This window comes from Rhinolophus sinicus, linkage group LG10, assembly GCF_036562045.2.
Source record: "Rhinolophus sinicus isolate RSC01 linkage group LG10, ASM3656204v1, whole genome shotgun sequence".
Classification (NCBI taxonomy): domain Eukaryota; kingdom Metazoa; phylum Chordata; class Mammalia; order Chiroptera; family Rhinolophidae; genus Rhinolophus; species Rhinolophus sinicus.
Window position 1 is genome coordinate 31,752,824 of NC_133759.1, and position 19,383 is coordinate 31,772,206.

The 19,383-nt window shown below is 41.1% G+C and overlaps 1 protein-coding gene across 6 annotated transcripts in view; it reads right to left on the bottom strand.

The window, feature by feature from the left end:
* Nucleotides 1-19,383, bottom strand: part of CPNE4 (copine 4) — a 402,708-nt gene that overhangs the window by 121,060 nt on the left and 262,265 nt on the right. For all 6 annotated transcript variants that reach the window (XM_019725940.2, XM_019725942.2, XM_019725945.2 and 3 more), the window contains exon 3: nt 11,834-12,013. In XM_019725940.2, the coding sequence (XP_019581499.1) occupies nt 11,834-12,013 (180 nt within the window). The remainder of the gene's footprint in view (nt 1-11,833; nt 12,014-19,383) is intronic.

Consider the following 19,383-nt stretch of genomic DNA (forward strand, 5'->3'; position numbering starts at 1 on the left):
GCCACACCACAGGGCATTCAGGAGAAGGACCATAAAATATATTGTCCAAATTGGGACATTTTTGTAAATGAAAGGGGATGGTGTTAATAATTAAACCATGACAGTAGGTATATACTGGGATGGCCTAGGGCAAATGGAGTCCTAGGTGAGCTTATTGTTATCAGGATACCTGACGTGGAAGGATGAAGTCCCCTCCTTGGAAGTACTGATGCAGAGGACAGGAGCGGACCCTGCACTGGCCTGGTTAATTCTGCACTGCTTTTCTCTTCTTCCCCATTTCAAGCTGTTCTGATTCCACTGAACCCAGTCTGCAAGCTGACTGTAATACTAGTTTTCCTGGCTTGAATCTCATTAGAGAGAGAGAAGTTTGAAGAATTCCTGCTCCTTTGTTTCTGATCATTGTCTTGGGAATGTGTGCCGACCTCGGGCTCTGGGTGGGCAGAAGCGTGGGTGAAGCATAAATCAGCTCACTGGAGGCCTCACCCAACCCGCCCTGGTGTACAGAGCAGCCCCAAAGGCTCACATTCCATCCAAAACAAAGTTAACGAATTCATATCTGGCCTCATTTTGTCCTGAAATCTGAAACCAAGACTTCTGGGAATAATTTTTGTCATCCAAGCAGTTATTGTTTTTTTCTCCCTCTAAACTGTATTAGGTTAATTCAAAATATAAATATCCTCCTTCTCAAATTAGGCTTGAACTGGAGATTCTAGGCTTTGGGAGAATGTCAGAACCTCTTTGCAGTTCCCATGATGCTTCCTTAACTTATTCCGTATTAGTCCTCCAAGCCCTCCAGGGTCTCTTCTGTAATCAAAATTAATACTATAAAAGATCAGCATCAGATTACCTAAGCAAACCCTCCTCCCTGTGGACAATGCATGGGGACTAAGGCCTTATCTACAGCATCTGTCAAGTGCTCTTTCAAAGCCCAATGGAGAGCACAGCCTCAACAAATACCTCCCCCCAAAGCATTTCCCACAAATTCCCCAAATCAGAATTCTTTACATGTTTTAAAGTTCTTCAAATGTTTAAGAATTCATACAATACTTAAGGGTCATACTCCTCTGCCTGAATATGAGTTCTCTGACATCAGCATGCAGGCTTCATTATGATGTTTCTACTAATATTTATTGTAATTTTTTTCTAATTATAAATATGTCCTAGTCCTTTGGTCTGTGAAGAAATGGGTACATTAAGAGCCAATACCATATGTATGTTTTCCCACTTTTGTGAGTGAAGACAAAGGAGGGTTTAGTCTTCTTATGGCTACATTTGATATTCAGAAAAGTTTATGACAATCAGTAACTAAATTTCATACGTAGCCTAAACTTAAAAGGAAAGGCAGAGATTTTTACAAGTTTTAAAATAATTGTAGTAAACTTTATAAGTAGTTCAAAAACCTTATTTTTGGTACATAAAAATACTTGGTAGATAATTAATTTTGAGGCTACTGTATTGTTTGGTGAATTGACTTTCTGGTTATTTGGTTTCAGCAAATTGGTTATTAGGCATATTGATGATTCAATTCATGGTGCTACAGCGTCTCAGGCTTCAAGGCTAGCACAAGTACAGAATACTTTTATATAAGGCACTCATGGATGCTGACAACTGAGAAAATATAGCAAGACAACATTTGCAGGGGAAAGGCAAGGACGGGATGATGGGGAGAGCATGTGTAAACACCATGGAGATAGGATTCAGATTGGATTTTTCCAGTTAGCAGTCCTTAGTTGGGTGGGAGAAGGATTGGAATGAAACGTGGTTGTGGGAGCTGTGGTAGAAGTCCCGAGTAGTTGCTTTCAGACCTCGTGGTACATGTGGCTCCCTGTATGGGTAGACAGGTCCGGGGCACATTGGTGGGGTGAGCTGGGTGCTGAGTGCCCTGCACCAGCCTGACATAAAGGGTTGGGACCAGGACAAACACTGAGAGTTGCTTTTCAGTAGTGACGTGTCAGTCCTTGCAAATGCTCATCCAGCTCCAGATGTCTTGCCCTTCCCCTCCCCTGTGAGCATATGGATCTAGGAGAGAGATCACATTATTGTGAATCTATGTGGAAGGGAGTCTGAAAACACAGTCCCATTTTAATCACCACAAAGTGTATCTTTTAAAAACTATCTTTGAAATTAAGTAGACACAAGGAGCTACTTTCCTGGGGGACACTTAGGGAGGAGACACAGTCTGTGGATGAATGACGTGAGGAAGATACCTCATGCTAAGTCATAGATGAGATGAGAAGGGGACAGGGGTTGGGGGTGGGTGGGCAGAGAAGCATCCAAAAAAGGGATGAGAATGCAGGAAAAGATGCAAATTTTCAGAGACAAAGGGAAAGAGATGAATGAGAATGACTGACTATTGAACTGGCAAGAACTTAGAGATTAATCAAAACAAAACCTTCCGCCTATAAATGAGGTCAATACATCACAGAAAGGTTACGCCAACTGCCCAAGGTCACACAAGGAGTTGGTGGCAGATCCAGGACCCAGGGCTCATGACCCCAGTCCAGCACATCATGAAGGGGATTTAAAGGTACAAAAGGTAGACTCCAGAGAAAGCAGAGGGATTTTCTTGGGATCTGAATTTAAGAAGATTACTTGCCTGGCAAATATAGCAAAGAAAAAGGTAAGAATTAATTGTATTCTCCTTGGAGAAGTCAGGCCTTCCTCACTCACAATCACCCCATGTGAATCCCACCTGCCAAGGAGCAGACTAGGCAGTCAGCATGGAAAGTAGCACAGCACTACTTCCCAAGATATCTCAGCCCATTCACAGGAGCTGAGAAGATGATATTTACTTATGACATCATTCATCACTCATGTGGCAGTAATTCTACAAAGTTAAGGAAAGCTTTCATGTGAGAAGCAGCAGGAAAATGAGTTGCTGGGTGTAATGTGTAAATCTGACTTCCTGGGCCATCAGTTTTATACCATGAGGATATTAAATCTTATACAAGAAAATGCCAACCTGTGGAATCTCACTGTGGGTATTACACTGAGTTTGGATGACACCCTCTGCATTGTCATATCCCCAGTGTCTTCCAATTTGTTCCAACCCAACCTGAGACCAAATTCCCTCTGATCATTGACAGCTAATGGTCTGCCAATCCTTTCAGGGGCCATTGCAGCTGACATAATCCTACTAACATTCACCTGTGTCAGGAAAAGAACCAACAATCTGGATAACAGTCCACTCAGCTACATTTAATGGATGGGAGGAACAAACTCTGGAAATGAAACTCTTCACCAAGAACATAAACTCAAAGCAATGTACATGGTCTTTGGTGAGACTATAAACTTTATGAAATAATTTTTTCCTGCCCTCCAGATGTTTTCTCCTTAATTTCTTCAATCACCCCAACTAGAGGTCTTTCATAACAAAAACTAATGATACAGTGTCTAATATTCATTACCATTCCTACCCCAAAACTCTGGGGCAGCAGTTCTCAAAGGGTGGCCCTCAACGAACAGCATCTCCATCACATAGAAATACAAATATTGGGTCTCTTGTTAAATCTTTTTGAATCAAGAACTCTGGGGGAGGGGGCAGGTAGAGGGTTAGTACTCTGTGTTTTAATAAGTCTCTAGGCGATTCTGATGCAGTTCAAATTAGAGAACAGCTTCTCTGAGGGAAGATGGTACATGATCCTTCTCTCATGAATGAGGGTAAGAGCCCCCAGACAGCCTAAGGTTCCTTCAAAGAGTCACAGATTTCCCTGCCCCACTTATGAGAACATTACGCAGAATGCTTCTGATTCTTGTAACAAATGTCCTCTGAACTTTGGGGTAAGAGATACACTAAAGAAGAGCCACATGGAAATGAAGAGAGGAGGACTTTGCACAGTTGTAACTGTCCTTCAAGCCATGGAGAAGAGAAAATGCCTGCAAGAAAAGCAACAATGAAACCCAGGGGCAACCACTCAATTTGGATGATGGGCTTACTCCACGTGGCTGAAGGTGGAAAAGTTCTGGAGGTGACACCTTCTGGATGCTGAATTTTAAGGTTCTGGTTTTGGGAGGTTGACACATTGATATGATTTAAGTAGCCATATTATATTTAAGGTAAATTAAGTATGCAAACCTTGAGGAAAGATAGCCAAGGCTATTTCTTTGCAAGAGGATTTCTATGTTACCTCTATGAGCTTTGTGTAAGACAAATAAACAAACAAACTAAGTAAAAAATAAAACAACATCCTAGCAAGGTTAACTCCAACCTGGGTTTCCATCAATAGATACTACATTATAATTTACACTAGTGAGTAACAAACTATCAGAGTAAATAGAAACGATCATGAAGGGCTTAAGAGCCAAACATATCTGCATTTAAGTTCCACCTCCACTATTTACTAGCTAGGTGACATCACTGAATAAGGTACCTCGCTTTATTCAGTCGCAGTTTCCTCAAATGTAAATAGGGATTGTGGAAGTGCCTACCTCCCAGGGATGCTGTGCTGATTACACGGATTGAGGTACAGTGAGTGTCTAGCCCAGGGGCTGGGGAATGAAAGGGCCTAGAGAAAGTTGGCTACTGTATTTATTATTTTTATTATTTCTGACTCATTGTCCACTGTATTGGTACATGAAGGAGAAGAAAAATATTGCGATGAATGAAGCAGATAATCAGCAGTGAAAGAAAATGAAGGCACCATATTAAAGAGGTCACCTTGCTGTTCTAGATAGGGAGGGACTCTGTCTCTCCTTGGCATGCCCTCTGTTGGGGGCAGTAGGTGAAGAGCTTAGCTCCTGGTTTCCTTTTGGTGAACAGAAATCCAAGGACAGTCTCCAAGCTCACCCAGAAGGAATATTCAGCTTTCTGAACACCCTGCATCTCCGTGATTTTCCCCCCTCCTCCATCTGCTAAGAACACACAGTTCTGCCTTGAGTGCTCTTGGAGGACGTGAACCCTCATTTGGCATAATTGCTCAGTGCTAAGTCACTTGCTGTGCTTGTACCAACTTCACGGCCAATGCCAATTTCTAGCATGCTGAGGGCTGCTATTTTCCTTTCCTAAAGGCCATGAGTCCTGCTGTTTCACACAGCAGAGTGAGAATGTGACAAACTCAGATGGACAGAGCAAGCACCTGTAGACAGCCTTGAGGAGACAGGCTCTGGATACGTGACTGCCTGCGTGGGTTTGGGGAAATCACTTTATCTCATCGGTTTCAGTTGCGGCAAGACAAGAATTGGAACATCTGCCCCAAATTATCCAGAGATCTGATTTGAAAGCTTTACTGAAAAATAGTCTTAGAAGACTAAATATTACTTACACACACACACACACACACACACACACACACACACACACACACACTGAATCCTGTGACTAAATAAAGTACTCAACAAGCTTGAGGTGAAATTATAAGTTCAGTTTTAATAATTGCCTAGGACAATGGGTGTTCTGTCATAATGTTTTCACCCCTTTTACTTCCACCTTTACTCCTGAAACCATGTTGGTCCCCACAAGTATCAATTCTTCCCACCATTTCCCTGATTCTTACCACCTTAATAACAGCTTTCATATTCCGAGTGCTCTCTGTGCCAGGGACCCTGCTAAGCACTTTATACATATTTTCTTGCTCCTCACAATATTTCTTGAGGCCTGCACTTCTATTATCTCCATTGTGCAGATGAGGAAACCGAGGCTTAAACAGCTGCAGGGATTTGCCTCTGGACATAGAACTTGAGAGCCGTTGAGCTGGCTCCATAGCCTGCACCCTGAGCATTATGGAACAGTACCACAGATGCAGACTGTGACATTCCTATGGCTGTTCACAGCTCCCACACACAGCCATTCCCTGCCTACAAAGAAAAGGAATCTTCTTTCACCACTGGAGTTAGAAGGAAGGAAAGTGTTGATGGTATTTCTTTTTGCTCCATCATACTAGAGAGCGCAATTTAGAAAAAAGAGAAAACTCCCATTCATGCCCAATGTCACAATCTGTGAAGCTATGGAGGGTCACAGAGTACTATGCTGCCTGCCTTTCACGAAGTTCTCATTACAAATTCATTTGACAGGTAAGTGACTCTGCACACAGCACATCAAGTTCACACTTTCATCCGAAAGTGGAGATGTCCTTACATACTCAATGATTAAAAAAAAAAATCCTTTATGACTTGTTCATAGGTGGTAGGTTCAATTAATTTCTCTCCAAAAATAAAATATAAAACAGTCTCTTGGAGGAATCTCACCCACTTCCATGCCGCCAACTATCATCTATAGGGAGTCAGCGCCTCATCTATCATCTCCAGATCTATGTGCTCAGCCACCCACTGACAACCTTCTCTGGTTTCTCCACACGCATCCTGACCTTAACACCACACTCTATTCCCCACCTCACTCATCAACCAAATGGCTCCTCCAGTGACATAAGCCAAGCGTCTGGAAACTCCTCCTCCTGCACCCAGTCTCCATGGCTTATTGATTCTGCTCTCGGACTAACTCTTCTCCGGGTCTCTTCTTCTCAATTTTTATCACCACTGCCCTCTCCACCTCTTTCCTGTTATTGCACTAACTTCCTAACAGGTTTCCGTACCTACACACTCATTCTCTACCATCCACCCTTCATGGGAATGCCACAGTGATTTTTCTAATACACACATCCAATCTTGTCCTTCCCCTGGTTGAAACTGTGTCCTTCAGGGCCTCCAGTGCCTCAAGTCCAAGCTCTCCAAACTTTAAAGAGAGATACTTCAAAGCTTCGTGGTCTAGCACGTCCTCTCCTGTCTAGCTCCTTTCCCCCTTTCCCATGCTCCCGTGCTCATCCAGTCATGCCGAGTCACTTAGAGTTCTCTCTTATTCGCCTGCTCCTGTGTCTTTGTGTGTGCCAGTCATTTTGCCAGTTTAGTCCTTGTTTCTGTTCTCTGCTGGTGAATTCCTACTCATCCTTAGAGATTCAGGTCCAGAGTCATCTTTCTTACGAGGCTTCCCTGATTCCCTTTAGGCAGAGATACATCTTTTCCCCATAGCCTCTGAAAAACATCTCTATTGGAGGAGTGAGCAATATGCATTTTGATTATTTATGTACCAGTCTGAATCTCCCAGCTAATCATAAGCTCCTCTGGGGTAGGCTCTCTGTCTTTTCCATCTGTGCCTCTAGTGTCTAGCATGGTACTTGGCATATCCTGGGCTTTTGTTAAATTCTTGTTGTAGAAATGAATAAATGAATGAATGAAACTTACCATGTTAATAAAAAGTTTATACTGGTCTGAAACTTTCAAAGTTAACTAATCAATAAATTTGACTTGAGCATTTGTGATAAGTAAAGCATGGTGCTGCATGAGACACACCAAAGTACTGCATGTGGTTTTAAAAAAACTTATAATCCAGCTGTGGGAACCAGGTAAATAAGTATAAAAATAAATGCTAATTAGATCATTTTAGAGATTGATTTGAATAAAGTGATGAAAGGGAACTTCTCAAGACAATGCAGAATGGGTTGCTAAAAAAATGAAATAGAGATAGGTTATGGGATCTTGGAGTTTGAAAAGGGCTCTGTGGCCTGGGACAGGAGTTCTATGGAATGAATGTCTTGATCAGTTAGAATTCCATGCGGCAAGTGGTAAAAAGAATTACTGCATAGCGATTTAAATAATAAAGGGAATCTACTGGCTGAAATTTCCATGGAAGCCTGGCTTTAGACAAGACTCTATCCAGCCTGCAAATATTATCTGATTTCTCTCCATTTTTCTGTTCCTCCCTTTCAAGGTATCAGCTTTTGTTCCTCTTGACCACATGTTATCATGTCATCACCCCCTCCTCTTCTTCCCCTGCAGCTCTCCCCTTGAAGGGTACCATTTCCAGAATTTTTTTTTCCCAGAAGACTTCAGCTAATATATATTTGCATCTTATTATCTCTGATTAGTTATATACCCTTCCCTGAACCAATCACTGCGGCCACAAAAATAGGATATTGTAATTGAGTTAAGCCAACTAGTGCCCACTTCTAAAGTGTGGGAAAGGTCAATCCTACCAATCACAGGGCTGGTAATGTGAGAGGGTGGTTGACAAAGGATGTACAAGACACCCGGAGAGGCTGGCATGTCACCTGGGGTGGAGCAGTGTGGCTTGGGAAACAAGGCTAACTTGAACAAATCTGACTTGCCACTCATTAGCTTCGCCTAAGCCATAATGCCAGATCCCAGAACTTGTGGCCTTCCCCATTATCTTTCCCTAAATCATGGGAGAAGAAAGAGCTCTGGATGAAGGATCAGAAGCTGCTGACTGCTGGTCTTGCTCTGTGAAGACACTGGATCTTTCTGATCCTCAGTTTCCTCAACTATCAAATGCAGATGATGACACCTATCCTCCCAGAATTATCAAGAGAGTCACATGAAATTATCAGTATGGAAGCTCTTTCAAAAGTGTCAAAGTATATTTATAAAGGACTATTTATAATCTCATCCTCAGTGCTCACTTCTATGTATTTCCTTATCTGGAGAGACTAAGAAAATTAGGCCAGTGTACTCCCCCAGTTTCCATTTTCTCATCCTTTTGCAGACAGCCTGGTCATCTTTCAGTTTCTCATTTGCTCTATATCAATTATGATGCTTTTAGCTCAAGGAATGGAAAATCCCATCCCAAAGGGCTTTAACAATAGGACATTTTATTCTCTTATAACTACTCCACAGCTAGGGTGGCCGCCAGGTACAGGTGACAGGCCCATGCCTGCGCATCTTTGGGGTCTGACCTTCCCTAAGGGTTGTCCTTACCAGAGCTGCAATGTGGCTGCAGTGGTTTCAGGAATCACAGGCAGAAATGAACTCTTTCTTCATGTGTGTCTCTTTTTTTTAGGCTCGGAAATCTTTCCAATAAAAACTCTTAGGTCTTATTGGTTAGAACTGGCTACCCGCCCTCCCCTAAACTAATCTTTTGCAAAGGGAGATGGGATTGATATGATTGACAGGATTACTCAGGATTGACTCTTGAACTAGGGATAGGGCTATTTTCTACATGGCCACATGGTGGGAAATGACCTGAAAATGATCAGGATCTGACAGCTAAAAAGAGGGAGGAGATTGGCTATTGGGTAGGTAGCCAACAGAGTCTGTGTAGCAGATGCTGTCAGTGCCTGCTCATATCCCAGGCCCTATGACTTCAGTGCACGTCACTGACTTCTGACCACCAGCACCTGTATTTCTTGGCTTACAAGCTTCTTCTGGTATTTGGATCTTCTTTTATGGCCCATGTAATAAACCAGAAATGCTGGGAGAGCAATGTTCCCACCCTGGGAATGGCCCTTAATGACTGTTGAGAGTATATATACCGCCAAGTGTATAAATACCCCAGTTTCCTAATCTCTAGGGTGAGATAACTGTGGTGCTTGCTTTACACTGGCTTCCAGAATTTTCCTAGCAGAATGAAGCTCCAGTTACACACAGTGGTAGCTGGCTTGACAACACCCTTACAGGCTGCCTTCTTTTTCCTGTCTTACTTTTTTACTTCACAATGGTGTTTCCTTCACCTACTTTCACGTACTACCTCAGAGCTGGCTTCTTGGGAAACCCAAACAAAGATACACTGTACCATATGCCAAACTCCTTCTTGAATCCAGAGGCTTTGTATATAATTTTCCCGTCTTCTTGGACAGTGTTTCCTATTTCTTCTCACCTGAAGCACTGTTGCTCTCCCTTCAGTTTCCGTGTAAATGTCCCTTCCCATTGGAAGCCTTCTGTGGCCTCCTTTCCATCTGCCACCACTCTCTTCATGTTTGCTCTCCTATTCTATACTTCTTAACAATGATGATAATGGTTGTAATTTAATTAATTGTTTGTGTAATTGTTTGCTTCCCTCTTTATCCCCAACTAGACTGTGAGCTGCTTGGGGGCAGGGACAATGGTTTTGGCTCATCACTATGTCACTGGCATCTAGCACGATGCCTGGCACAAAGCAGAGGGTCTGGAAAGACGAGGCTTGTGACAGACTAAAGGTGTAAGTTTTAGGGTCATTGTCATAGACAAAGTGATCAAAGCTTTAGATGAAAAAGATCTTTATTCACATGCCTTCTCCATGGATCTACATTTATTTCTCAGGACAGAAGAGAACTTTTATGCATAAGGGAAGCTCATCATCTAAGAGAATCTTGGCTCATTTATATATACAAAAGATGTCATTTTAACCTTTTCATTTTATTTATACATCACAGAATTCTACCTCAAATCCACCATTCATCTATTTCCTCATTCATTCATTCATTCATTCAATGCCTACTTATTGGACACTGTACCTGGCAAGACCCTAGAATTATCTGCCATCAACTTTTTCAAAAAGTCATGAGAGAGATTATATTTATGAAGAATATGCCAGGTTCTCTGTCTGCCTCCACTCAGCTGTACTTCCACATTGGGCTTTTGGCTTTCATTAAAGCAACAAGAAACAATCCTACGAAAGTAATCACTGTCTTTGCTGGAAAATGGTAACTTAGGACATCGTCTATTTTGTCACTCATTGCTCACAAAAGAGAAATTTCTCTTAGTGATAAGTTGCATGAGGTAGGGTAAAAACAAACAAACAAACAAACAAACAAACAAAGAAACATGCACATATGCCATTTCGTTGACAGGCAGAATCTTTCTTAATAATCCCTACATCAAACCCTTACCTCTGCACTGGACTGAGGCAGGTTTTGCAGAGCTTGAGGCTCATAAAATTTGGAATCCTTCTTTGAGAAAAAAATACAAAACTACAGAAAAAATGGGACACAGATCCTTGGAAGGGGTCCACACAAGAAACACGCTCTGAAGTTTAAGCTTCACTGGTTTCACAGTAAATCAGCATCTGACCTTGATTCAGTGAAACTGGTTTCCACCGCCCCTTACTCCTGCCATGGTTGTTCTGACTGCTATGCCTTATTGACCTTGTTTTCTTATTTGAAAAGCCTCCCTGTTTCTTCTTCAATCCCTGGACCTCATTTTTTCAAAGTTTGGTTTCACAATGCCTTCTTTGATTCTACCCAGCAGAAAGATCTCCTTTCCCCAAAGGTCCACAACACTATGTATAGAGCTCAGGATATTCTGTCTCACTATGGCTTACAGACCATCATGAACTGCTCTATTTGAGATGCATATAATGTGCCTTCTCCATTGGGAGTGTCCACTTCTCGGGCACAGGGACTATTTCTTCCTTTAGATCTCCCCTGAGCACCTACTAAAGTCCTGGGTATAGCAGGAAGGGAAGGAAAAAGGAAAGAGTGTTACACAAGCAAAACGATGGGGTTTGAGATGGGGCTGGCCTGGTTCAAGCTCTAGCTCTGCCACTTTTTAGTGTGGTGCCTTAGGCTTAACCTCTCTGAGTCTTGGTTTTCTCACTGACAAATGGATGCAACAACGACGTTCATTTCAAATCATTGTCATGAAGATTAGGTGAAAGCATTTATTCATTCACCAAATATCTATTTATCCAAATAGCCCTCCTGGGCTACTTTTGACACTAGAGGCTCGGAATACGTGTACATGTGAATGAGCAATACTCCATGTGTGGAGTTTCTCATAGTTGAACTGAGAGATAGAAATTTATAACATATTAGGATAAGGCTATAACAGACACACAACCACAGCAGAGTAAGTGTTCAATAAATAGCTGTGCAGTAAATGAAGGCATTCAGAAGAGAAAATGGATAATTTTGCAAAATAAGTTAACTCTTTACATGATTGCAGCATCATTCCTATGTAAATATAATGTTAAATATAATGGATATGACAGTGCGTGGGAAGTCATAAAATACTGCATGTAAAAGAAAACAAAACCAATAAGAGAAAGTAAGGATTGAATGAGAGGAGAGATAAAAAGAAGAAGAAAGGCCCAAAGATGGGAAGAGGGAAGCAGGGGCCTCCGTTGACCCACCTGGCCCAGCGTGCACTCCATGCTGCCCAGGAAGTCAGCCTCCTTCAGCCCGTTGTGATTGCTGCTGATGTCATGAACTTCAAACCGCAGGCGCTGCACCTCTTCAAAGTAAAAGTCCACAGTAAACAGTTTTGAATAGACTGGGTTTATGCAGGTGCGAATCACCTCTGTTCTGTCAACCTGCAAGGAGAGAGAATGAGAAAACCCACCAGAGATTAGGGCTTTTTTATTATTAACCTTTAGGCAAATTAATTTTATGGGGCTTTACCTTCTTCCAAAATAAAATGCCCCTTGTCCAGTCACCAGGGCAAGCACCCTCAGAGAATGAGCCATGTTTCAAGGAGGAAAATCTTATTAGAGCAATCTGAAGCTTTGTATTTAAAGATTTATAACACGGTGTATTGTTAGGTAATAGGGTAACAAGATGGATCAATTGTTAGTGGCTGCCTGGAGCCATAGGATGAGAAAGAGTCTGATAGCGCAGGAGGAAAGAAATCAATAATCGATTAATGATGTCTGATGGGCACAGTAATGGTAAATGACCATGCAAGTGCCCCATTGTAACCACTCCTACTCTAATATGAGTTTTATAACTCATGATTCCCAGAATAATTAAGTGGAAAGGCCAGGAGATAACTGTCTTTGGCCTCAAGTATGCCTTTTGTTGGGTTTATAATGTTTACTCAGTCATTTCAATTCCCTGGGCCTCAGTTTCCTCATCAACAAAATGAGGATTAGAGGCTGAAAAGTCCCTTCCTGTTCTAACATTCCATGAGCTATGATTCTGCTTGTCTTCTGCGATAATAGCTTTCCATTTGCTCCTGTCTCCCAGACCCATATCTGCCACTCTCCACCCCACTCTGTACCCCTGGAAGTTAACCTCTTTGGATTGAATTTCCTGGGTTCCCTTGCCTTTTAAGTTCTGGTTGGAGTCAGCCAAAGGAGGGACTTGGCAGGAAGTCAGAGAGTGAGAGGACAGAGAGGGGCAGGCAGTGGATCCATGGCTCTGCACACAGAGTCTGCTGGCAGACTCCTTCCACAGAGCAAGCTTTTACTGGGATTTGGTAGCATAGTACCCCCTCTTTCCTCTCTTCAGACCCTGGGGTGGCAATGAATTCCTGCTGCTGCTATCCCTGATGTCTCAGATGCCTCACCAACCTTTGTTGGCTCCCTTATCCCATGCCCCTGAAAACAGCCCCTCTGTAAAGAGTTTAATCCTTTCGGTGAAACTCTCTAGGTATGCCATCTGTTTTTTGCTGACACCCTTACCACTAAGGTTCTTTTCTTCTGTGCCTGTCACATGTAAAAATACATAACACCATTTACATGCTGGGAAGCCTTAAAGGACCAAGTTACTGATAACCCAAGATCTTACAGTATCTCTCAACTGGAGATATCCATCACTCGTATTTTACAAATCAACTGGAGCTTACAATGCATTGTTGGCTTTCGAATAGAAACATGGTTTATTGAATACTTCCTAAGTGTCATTTATTAGCACAAAATGGGAAAATAATTTCCTCCACTTTCATAAGCATATAGGGAAATAGCCTCTCAATAAAACGAAGAGAAGACAATTTTGACCACATGCACATGCATGTTTCCCAGCAAAGGAAGTGAATTTGGTACTTGCTGTAGCCTCCCCTGATATTTTTGAGTACAGTAATTTGTCCCTGGTCCAGGCCCTTCCTCTGGGCCCCATGTGAGAGGGTTGTCCTGTAAGGAATACCTCTTGCTATTGCTGATGGGATGGTCAATCCAGGTTGCAAAGAGAAGGAGAATATAGTTACGGTTATGTCCCTGTCCAATAGCTAGAAAACCAGATCCCAGCCTACTGTTTATTAGCATTTATAAAAGCTATTGTTCAAAACAAATAGATGCAGATAACAGTTTAGTGGTTACCAGAGGGTAAGGGAGTAGAGGGGACGTAGAAGAGGGTAAAGGGGGTCAAATATATGGTGACTGATGGAAGGAGACTTAACTTTGGGTGGTGAACACACATGCAATACATAGATGATGTATTATAGAATTGCACACTTGAAACCTATATAATTTTATTAACCAATGTCACACCAATACATTTAATAAAAAAAGTTTTTTAAAAAAGCTATTGGTCAGACCAATGGTTATTTGATAATTCTGGCTTCCCCTGAAGACTCAGCTTCTATTTGAGCTGAATTTTACATTCTTATACATAATGTTCATTTTGGCGGACAGGACTGAATACGAGGTATAACAATTAAGTTCACAAACTCATTTTAGAAAAAGTTGCTGAATAGCACTGTGGTCACCTTCCAAGTACTCCCCTTGGGAAGCTGTGCACTGATGCCAGTGCCTAGTCCACCCTTCAAAGAAATTTTGGAACTATTTCAGGAGTGGCCATCAGAGCTGTTGTCGTATTACCCTTGATATCCTGAATGTCATCAAAATGTCTTCCTTTCAATATTTCCTTTATCTTTAGGTAAAGAAAGAAGTCATTGGGGGCCAGATCAGGTGAGTAGAGAGGGTGTTCCAATACAGTTATTTGTTTACTGGCCAATAACTCCCTCACAGACAGTGCTGTGTGGGTTGGTGCATTGTCGTGATGCAAGAGCCATGAATTGTTGGTGAAAGTTCAGGTCGTCTAATTTTTTCATGCAGCCTTTTCAGTACTTCTAAATAATAAACTTTGTTAACTGTTTGTCCAGTTGGTACAAACTCATAATGAATAATCCCTCTGATATCAAAAAAGGTTAGCAATAATGTTGAAACAAAGTTCACAGACTTAATTGGCAGATCTTGTATGTCATTGGCTGATTGTGTGGGTACAAAGATTTACTGTATAGGCACTTCTTTTTTTTGGTTGTTAAGAGATCATGCTTTTGAATAATAGTATAAATCAGATGTCAGAAATTGGTTTTCAGATTTTTGGGTAAATACCCAGGAGAGAGATTGCTGGGTCATATGGTAATTCTATTCTTAATTTATTTACGGTGGCCAAGACATGGAAACAACCAAAGTGTCCTTTGATAGATGACTGGATAAAGAAGATGTGGTATATATACACAATGGAATATTATTCTGTTATTAGAAAAGATGAAATAGTGCCATTTGCAACAACATGGGTAGATCTTGAGATTATTATGCTAAGTGAAATAAGTCAGACAGAAAATGTCAAGAACCATATGATTTAACTGATTTGTGGGATATAAAACTGAAAACAACAAAGGAACAAGACAAACAAATAAAGAAATAAAAACTCATAGACACAGACAATAGCTTAGTGGTTACCAGAGAGAATGAGGGGAAGTGAGTGGTAGATGAGGGTAAAGTGGATCAAATATACGGTGATGGAAGGAGAACTAACTCTGTGTGGTGAACACAAAATATGATATATAGATGATACATTATGGAATTGTACACTTGAAACCTATGTAACTTTACTAACCATTGTCACCACAATAAACTTTAATTAAAAAGAAAGAGAGAAAGAGAGAGAAAGAAGAAAGAAAGAAAGAAAGAAAGAAAGAAAGAAAGAAAGAAAGAAAGAAAGAAAGAAAGAAAAGAAAGAAAGAAAGAAGATGAGGGTAAGGGGGATCGAATATATGGTGATGGAAAGAGAACTGACTCTGGGTGATGAACACACAATGGAATTTATAGATGATGTAATACAGAATTGTACACCTGAAATCTATGTAATTTTACTAACAATTGTCACCCCAATAAATTTAATTTAAAAAAAAAAGAATTTTTCCTTTAATTTGAAAACATAAAAGAGAGGGCATTTCTATTGCCCACCCTTTGGGGAAAAAAATCAGAATATCTGGTAATCTGGGGCCACATTCAAACATGGCAACAATTGGCAACTGCCCTATTCAGATGGGGCACTCATTCACCAGTTTCCAAGCTCTTCTCCCTTAATGAATTTCCCTGCCTGGCCCCAGAGGCACTTTTGCAACATCTGGTCCAAATTTGTAGCATAATGAACCATACAATAAGAGATTTAATTATATTCACGGGGTGTCTTTTGATAGAGGATTTCAAAATAGCTTTCAAGAACTAAACATATAGGTGGATTTGACATCCTCAAGACAGAGAAAAGGAAACCACTCCTTGTGGATGGAAGAATAGAGTCCAAGGCAGCTTCAGATGACAGATACAGGAGATGGAAATTCTATCAATTCTAGTCTTTCTTTTTCTGCTCTAACCACCCCAAATGGCACAAACTGCTGATGTACATTGACCCTGCTACTTTTCTTCTCACTTCTTGATTTTCAAATGATGATGATCCCACATACCTATAAAGTTCATATTGGCATTAAGCCACACGGCCCAGACAGGCTATCCAAGGCAAGCTGCCAGCATGCAACACTGGATGATTGGATTTTTTGAGGGACATTGACTGGAAAGAAATTAAGCAATACCCATTTGCATTAGCAAGATAGGTAATAACCAAAGACAACCTCAGGACCAGTAAGAATCCTAACACCACATAGGCGCTCAGGAAAAGAAGAATGATAGAAGACATACTCTCAATACTAAATGCTTACTTGGAAGGTATTGCAAACCTTTCTGCATTCCCAGCTATTATGGGAGATGCATTATCTTTGCTGGAGACCGAAGCCAGGTTTAATCTGAGCACCAGAGCCTAGGGTAGCTCATGTTTCTCAGTGAGAGGTGTTAAGGTCAAAGTGATTGTTTCCAAAAGACCATCCACTGACTGGTGCTATGGGCTACATCAGAATCGATCAAGCAGCTTTCTTTAAAACTCAAATTCCTGTTCCCTACTCCCAGCAATTTTGATTCAGTAAGTATAAGATGGGACCCAGAAATCTGTATTTTTAAGGGTGTCCCAGGCAATCTAGATGTAGGAATACCAGAGTAAGGGAAGTGAGCAGGGTCTTGCTTTTGCTCTTATGTGGGGGTTTTTCCTTCCTTCTTTCTTTCTTTTTTTTATTTTTTTGTGTCAAGGTTTATTTTAATCTTGCTGGCCTTCTGTTACCCAGTCTGCAGAAAGTGTGCTTAACTCCTCTCTTCCCTAGTTGTACTGACTGATGTTGCTTATGTTGCTTCGTAGTTTGCAGAATATGCTCACCCCATTTTTAATTTGATTCTTACAGCAATACTGTGCTACAACTGTATGCTATTTTCTATATGAGAAAAATCAAGATCAAATATCAGCACAAAGTATTAGGTGATAGAGTGGGCGCTTGAACTCATGCCTTCTGGCCTCAAAACCTGGACTATTTTCCTTAATTCGAGTTTATTCATGAGCATCCCTTGAAAGAAATGAAAAATGCAGCTAGGTTATGGCATGATGGTGATAGAATCAATCACTGAATACTACTTTTGATGAGATGCTGTCTTAAAAATTTAACCTAAAACATTTTTTCAGCACAACACTAAAGCTCATAATAGATAACACTTATGGAAGGCCTGCTATGTCATAGGCATTATTCAGGTATAATTGACATATAATAAACCATATCTATTTTAAGTGTGCAGATCAGTAAGTGTTGACATATGTATATATGTGTGACGCCATCACCACAATAAGACTGTGAACATACTCGTTATCCCCCCAAAGTCTCCTCATGCCCCTCTGTAACTCCTTCCTGTCACCCCTTCGTGCTTCCTGTTCCCAAGCAAGTATTTTGAGAATTATTATTGTTCTGTGCATCAATGGTTCATCTATCTTATCACTGAGTAATACTCCATTGATGGACATTCGGATTGTTTCCAGTTTAGCTATTACACATAACACTGCCATGAATATTCATGTACAAGCATTTGGACGGACATATATTTCTTCTTCTCTTGTGGAAATACCTAGGGGTGAAATCAGTGTATGTTTTACTTTTTAAATTCTAATAGGTGTGTAGTTGTATCTCATTGTAGTTTTAATTTTTACTTTTCTCATTACTAATGATGTTGAGCAGCTTTTCATATGCTTATTTGCCATCTGAATATATTTGTTGGTAAAGTGTCCATTCAAATCTATTGACAGGCACTCTCTTTTCATCCTATCACAACATTATGAGGTAGGTACTATTATTATCCCCTTACTAGGAGGAAGAAAGACCCTGTAACTTTCCCAATTTCACATGGCATGCAAGAGGTCGGATTTGAACCTAGGTAGTTAAGCTCATGAATCTGTGTGTTTCACCTCTATTCTCTATCATCACGCAAATGTGAAGCTTTTGTGCCTAAACCTATTGCTCAAAGTAACGCACAAGCCAAACAACAGATGTAAAACGAGGAAGTGATGAGGAAAATCATTGACAGAGCATTGCGGTTGTGTCTCTAGAGATCTGGTTTGTCCACTGGGCATACTAGAGATACAGTGGGGGTCGTGAACACTGCCCAGATTGGGTTGTGTAGGGGGAAAGGTCAGTATGTCATTAAGAAACAGTTTAAGACTATGCACAGAATGACTGCCTTGGGCTTCTAAGGGCTGGAACTGCCGTAGGCAAAGGAGGTGAGGTTGTTGAAAGGTGAGTAGTAAACAATGTGATGCTGTTAGTGGGAAGAAGGTGAAGGCAGGGACCAAAAGTGATGCCTGTCCCTGAACAGTCTAAGGTTTCCTGGAGAAGTACAAACCCTTAATCCAAGGGTAATAGGAGCTGGTAAAGAATGACATCATGGGCCAGAGAGAGACATGAGGGCCCCCAGGGCAAGCTTCTGATTAGGTGGTATGCCTTCAAACTGATGTTCTTTAAATATTTCCTCAATATCTCTTTAGTGAGGGTGGGAAGAAATTAATTTTATCTGAATAAAGAATAGATGGCTTTCTTTATGCTCAAAAGTAGAAGATTTATTACAGAAAAAAATCTCAAACCACATAACTTCCAAAGGGGCATATTAAACCACATAAAATTTTGATAATAAAATAAAATCACCCAGACACCAGAAATAGCATTATTCAATTTCTGGGTTTCAGTTGCTCGTGGCTGCTGATTTCAAGGGACTGCCCTATGCCTGCCAGAAACAAATTGTGAGTCTCAAAATCCCTCAACAGAGATAGGTTGGTGCTAGTGAGATATGGCTTTTATTTTCAATTTAAGTGAATTCCCTACTTTGATAGGACTAAAACTCAAACATTTTGCTCGGTATATTATATAAAAAGTAGCATGTGGAAAAGAGTTTACTGGTGCCATTATTGTAATCTGCCTACATGCGGAGGTTGCATCATTTCTGGCTGCCTGGCTGACCTACATGGACTGGGGGTTCCTGCTCATCAGTGTTTAAAACCAAACACATGCCTGACATTGGGAGCCTTTGCTTTTCCTTAACTTGTCATAAAACCCAGGGCAGAAGGTGACCTTGCACCTTGACGTGTATCCAGCTTAGTGGTTCTCAATGGGGGCAATACTCCCTTTCCCAGGGGGCAATTTGGAAATGTGTAGGGGCATTTTGGGTTGTCGCAATGATGGGGTGACATCTCTGGACGCTAAATATCCTACTTTGTGGATGTTAGTACTGATTGACGCAGAACTACACATCTCTCAAAACTAGTAGTGTCCCCTTATAGTTCAACCCACTTTCAACCCCAACTACACAGTGAAACTCCT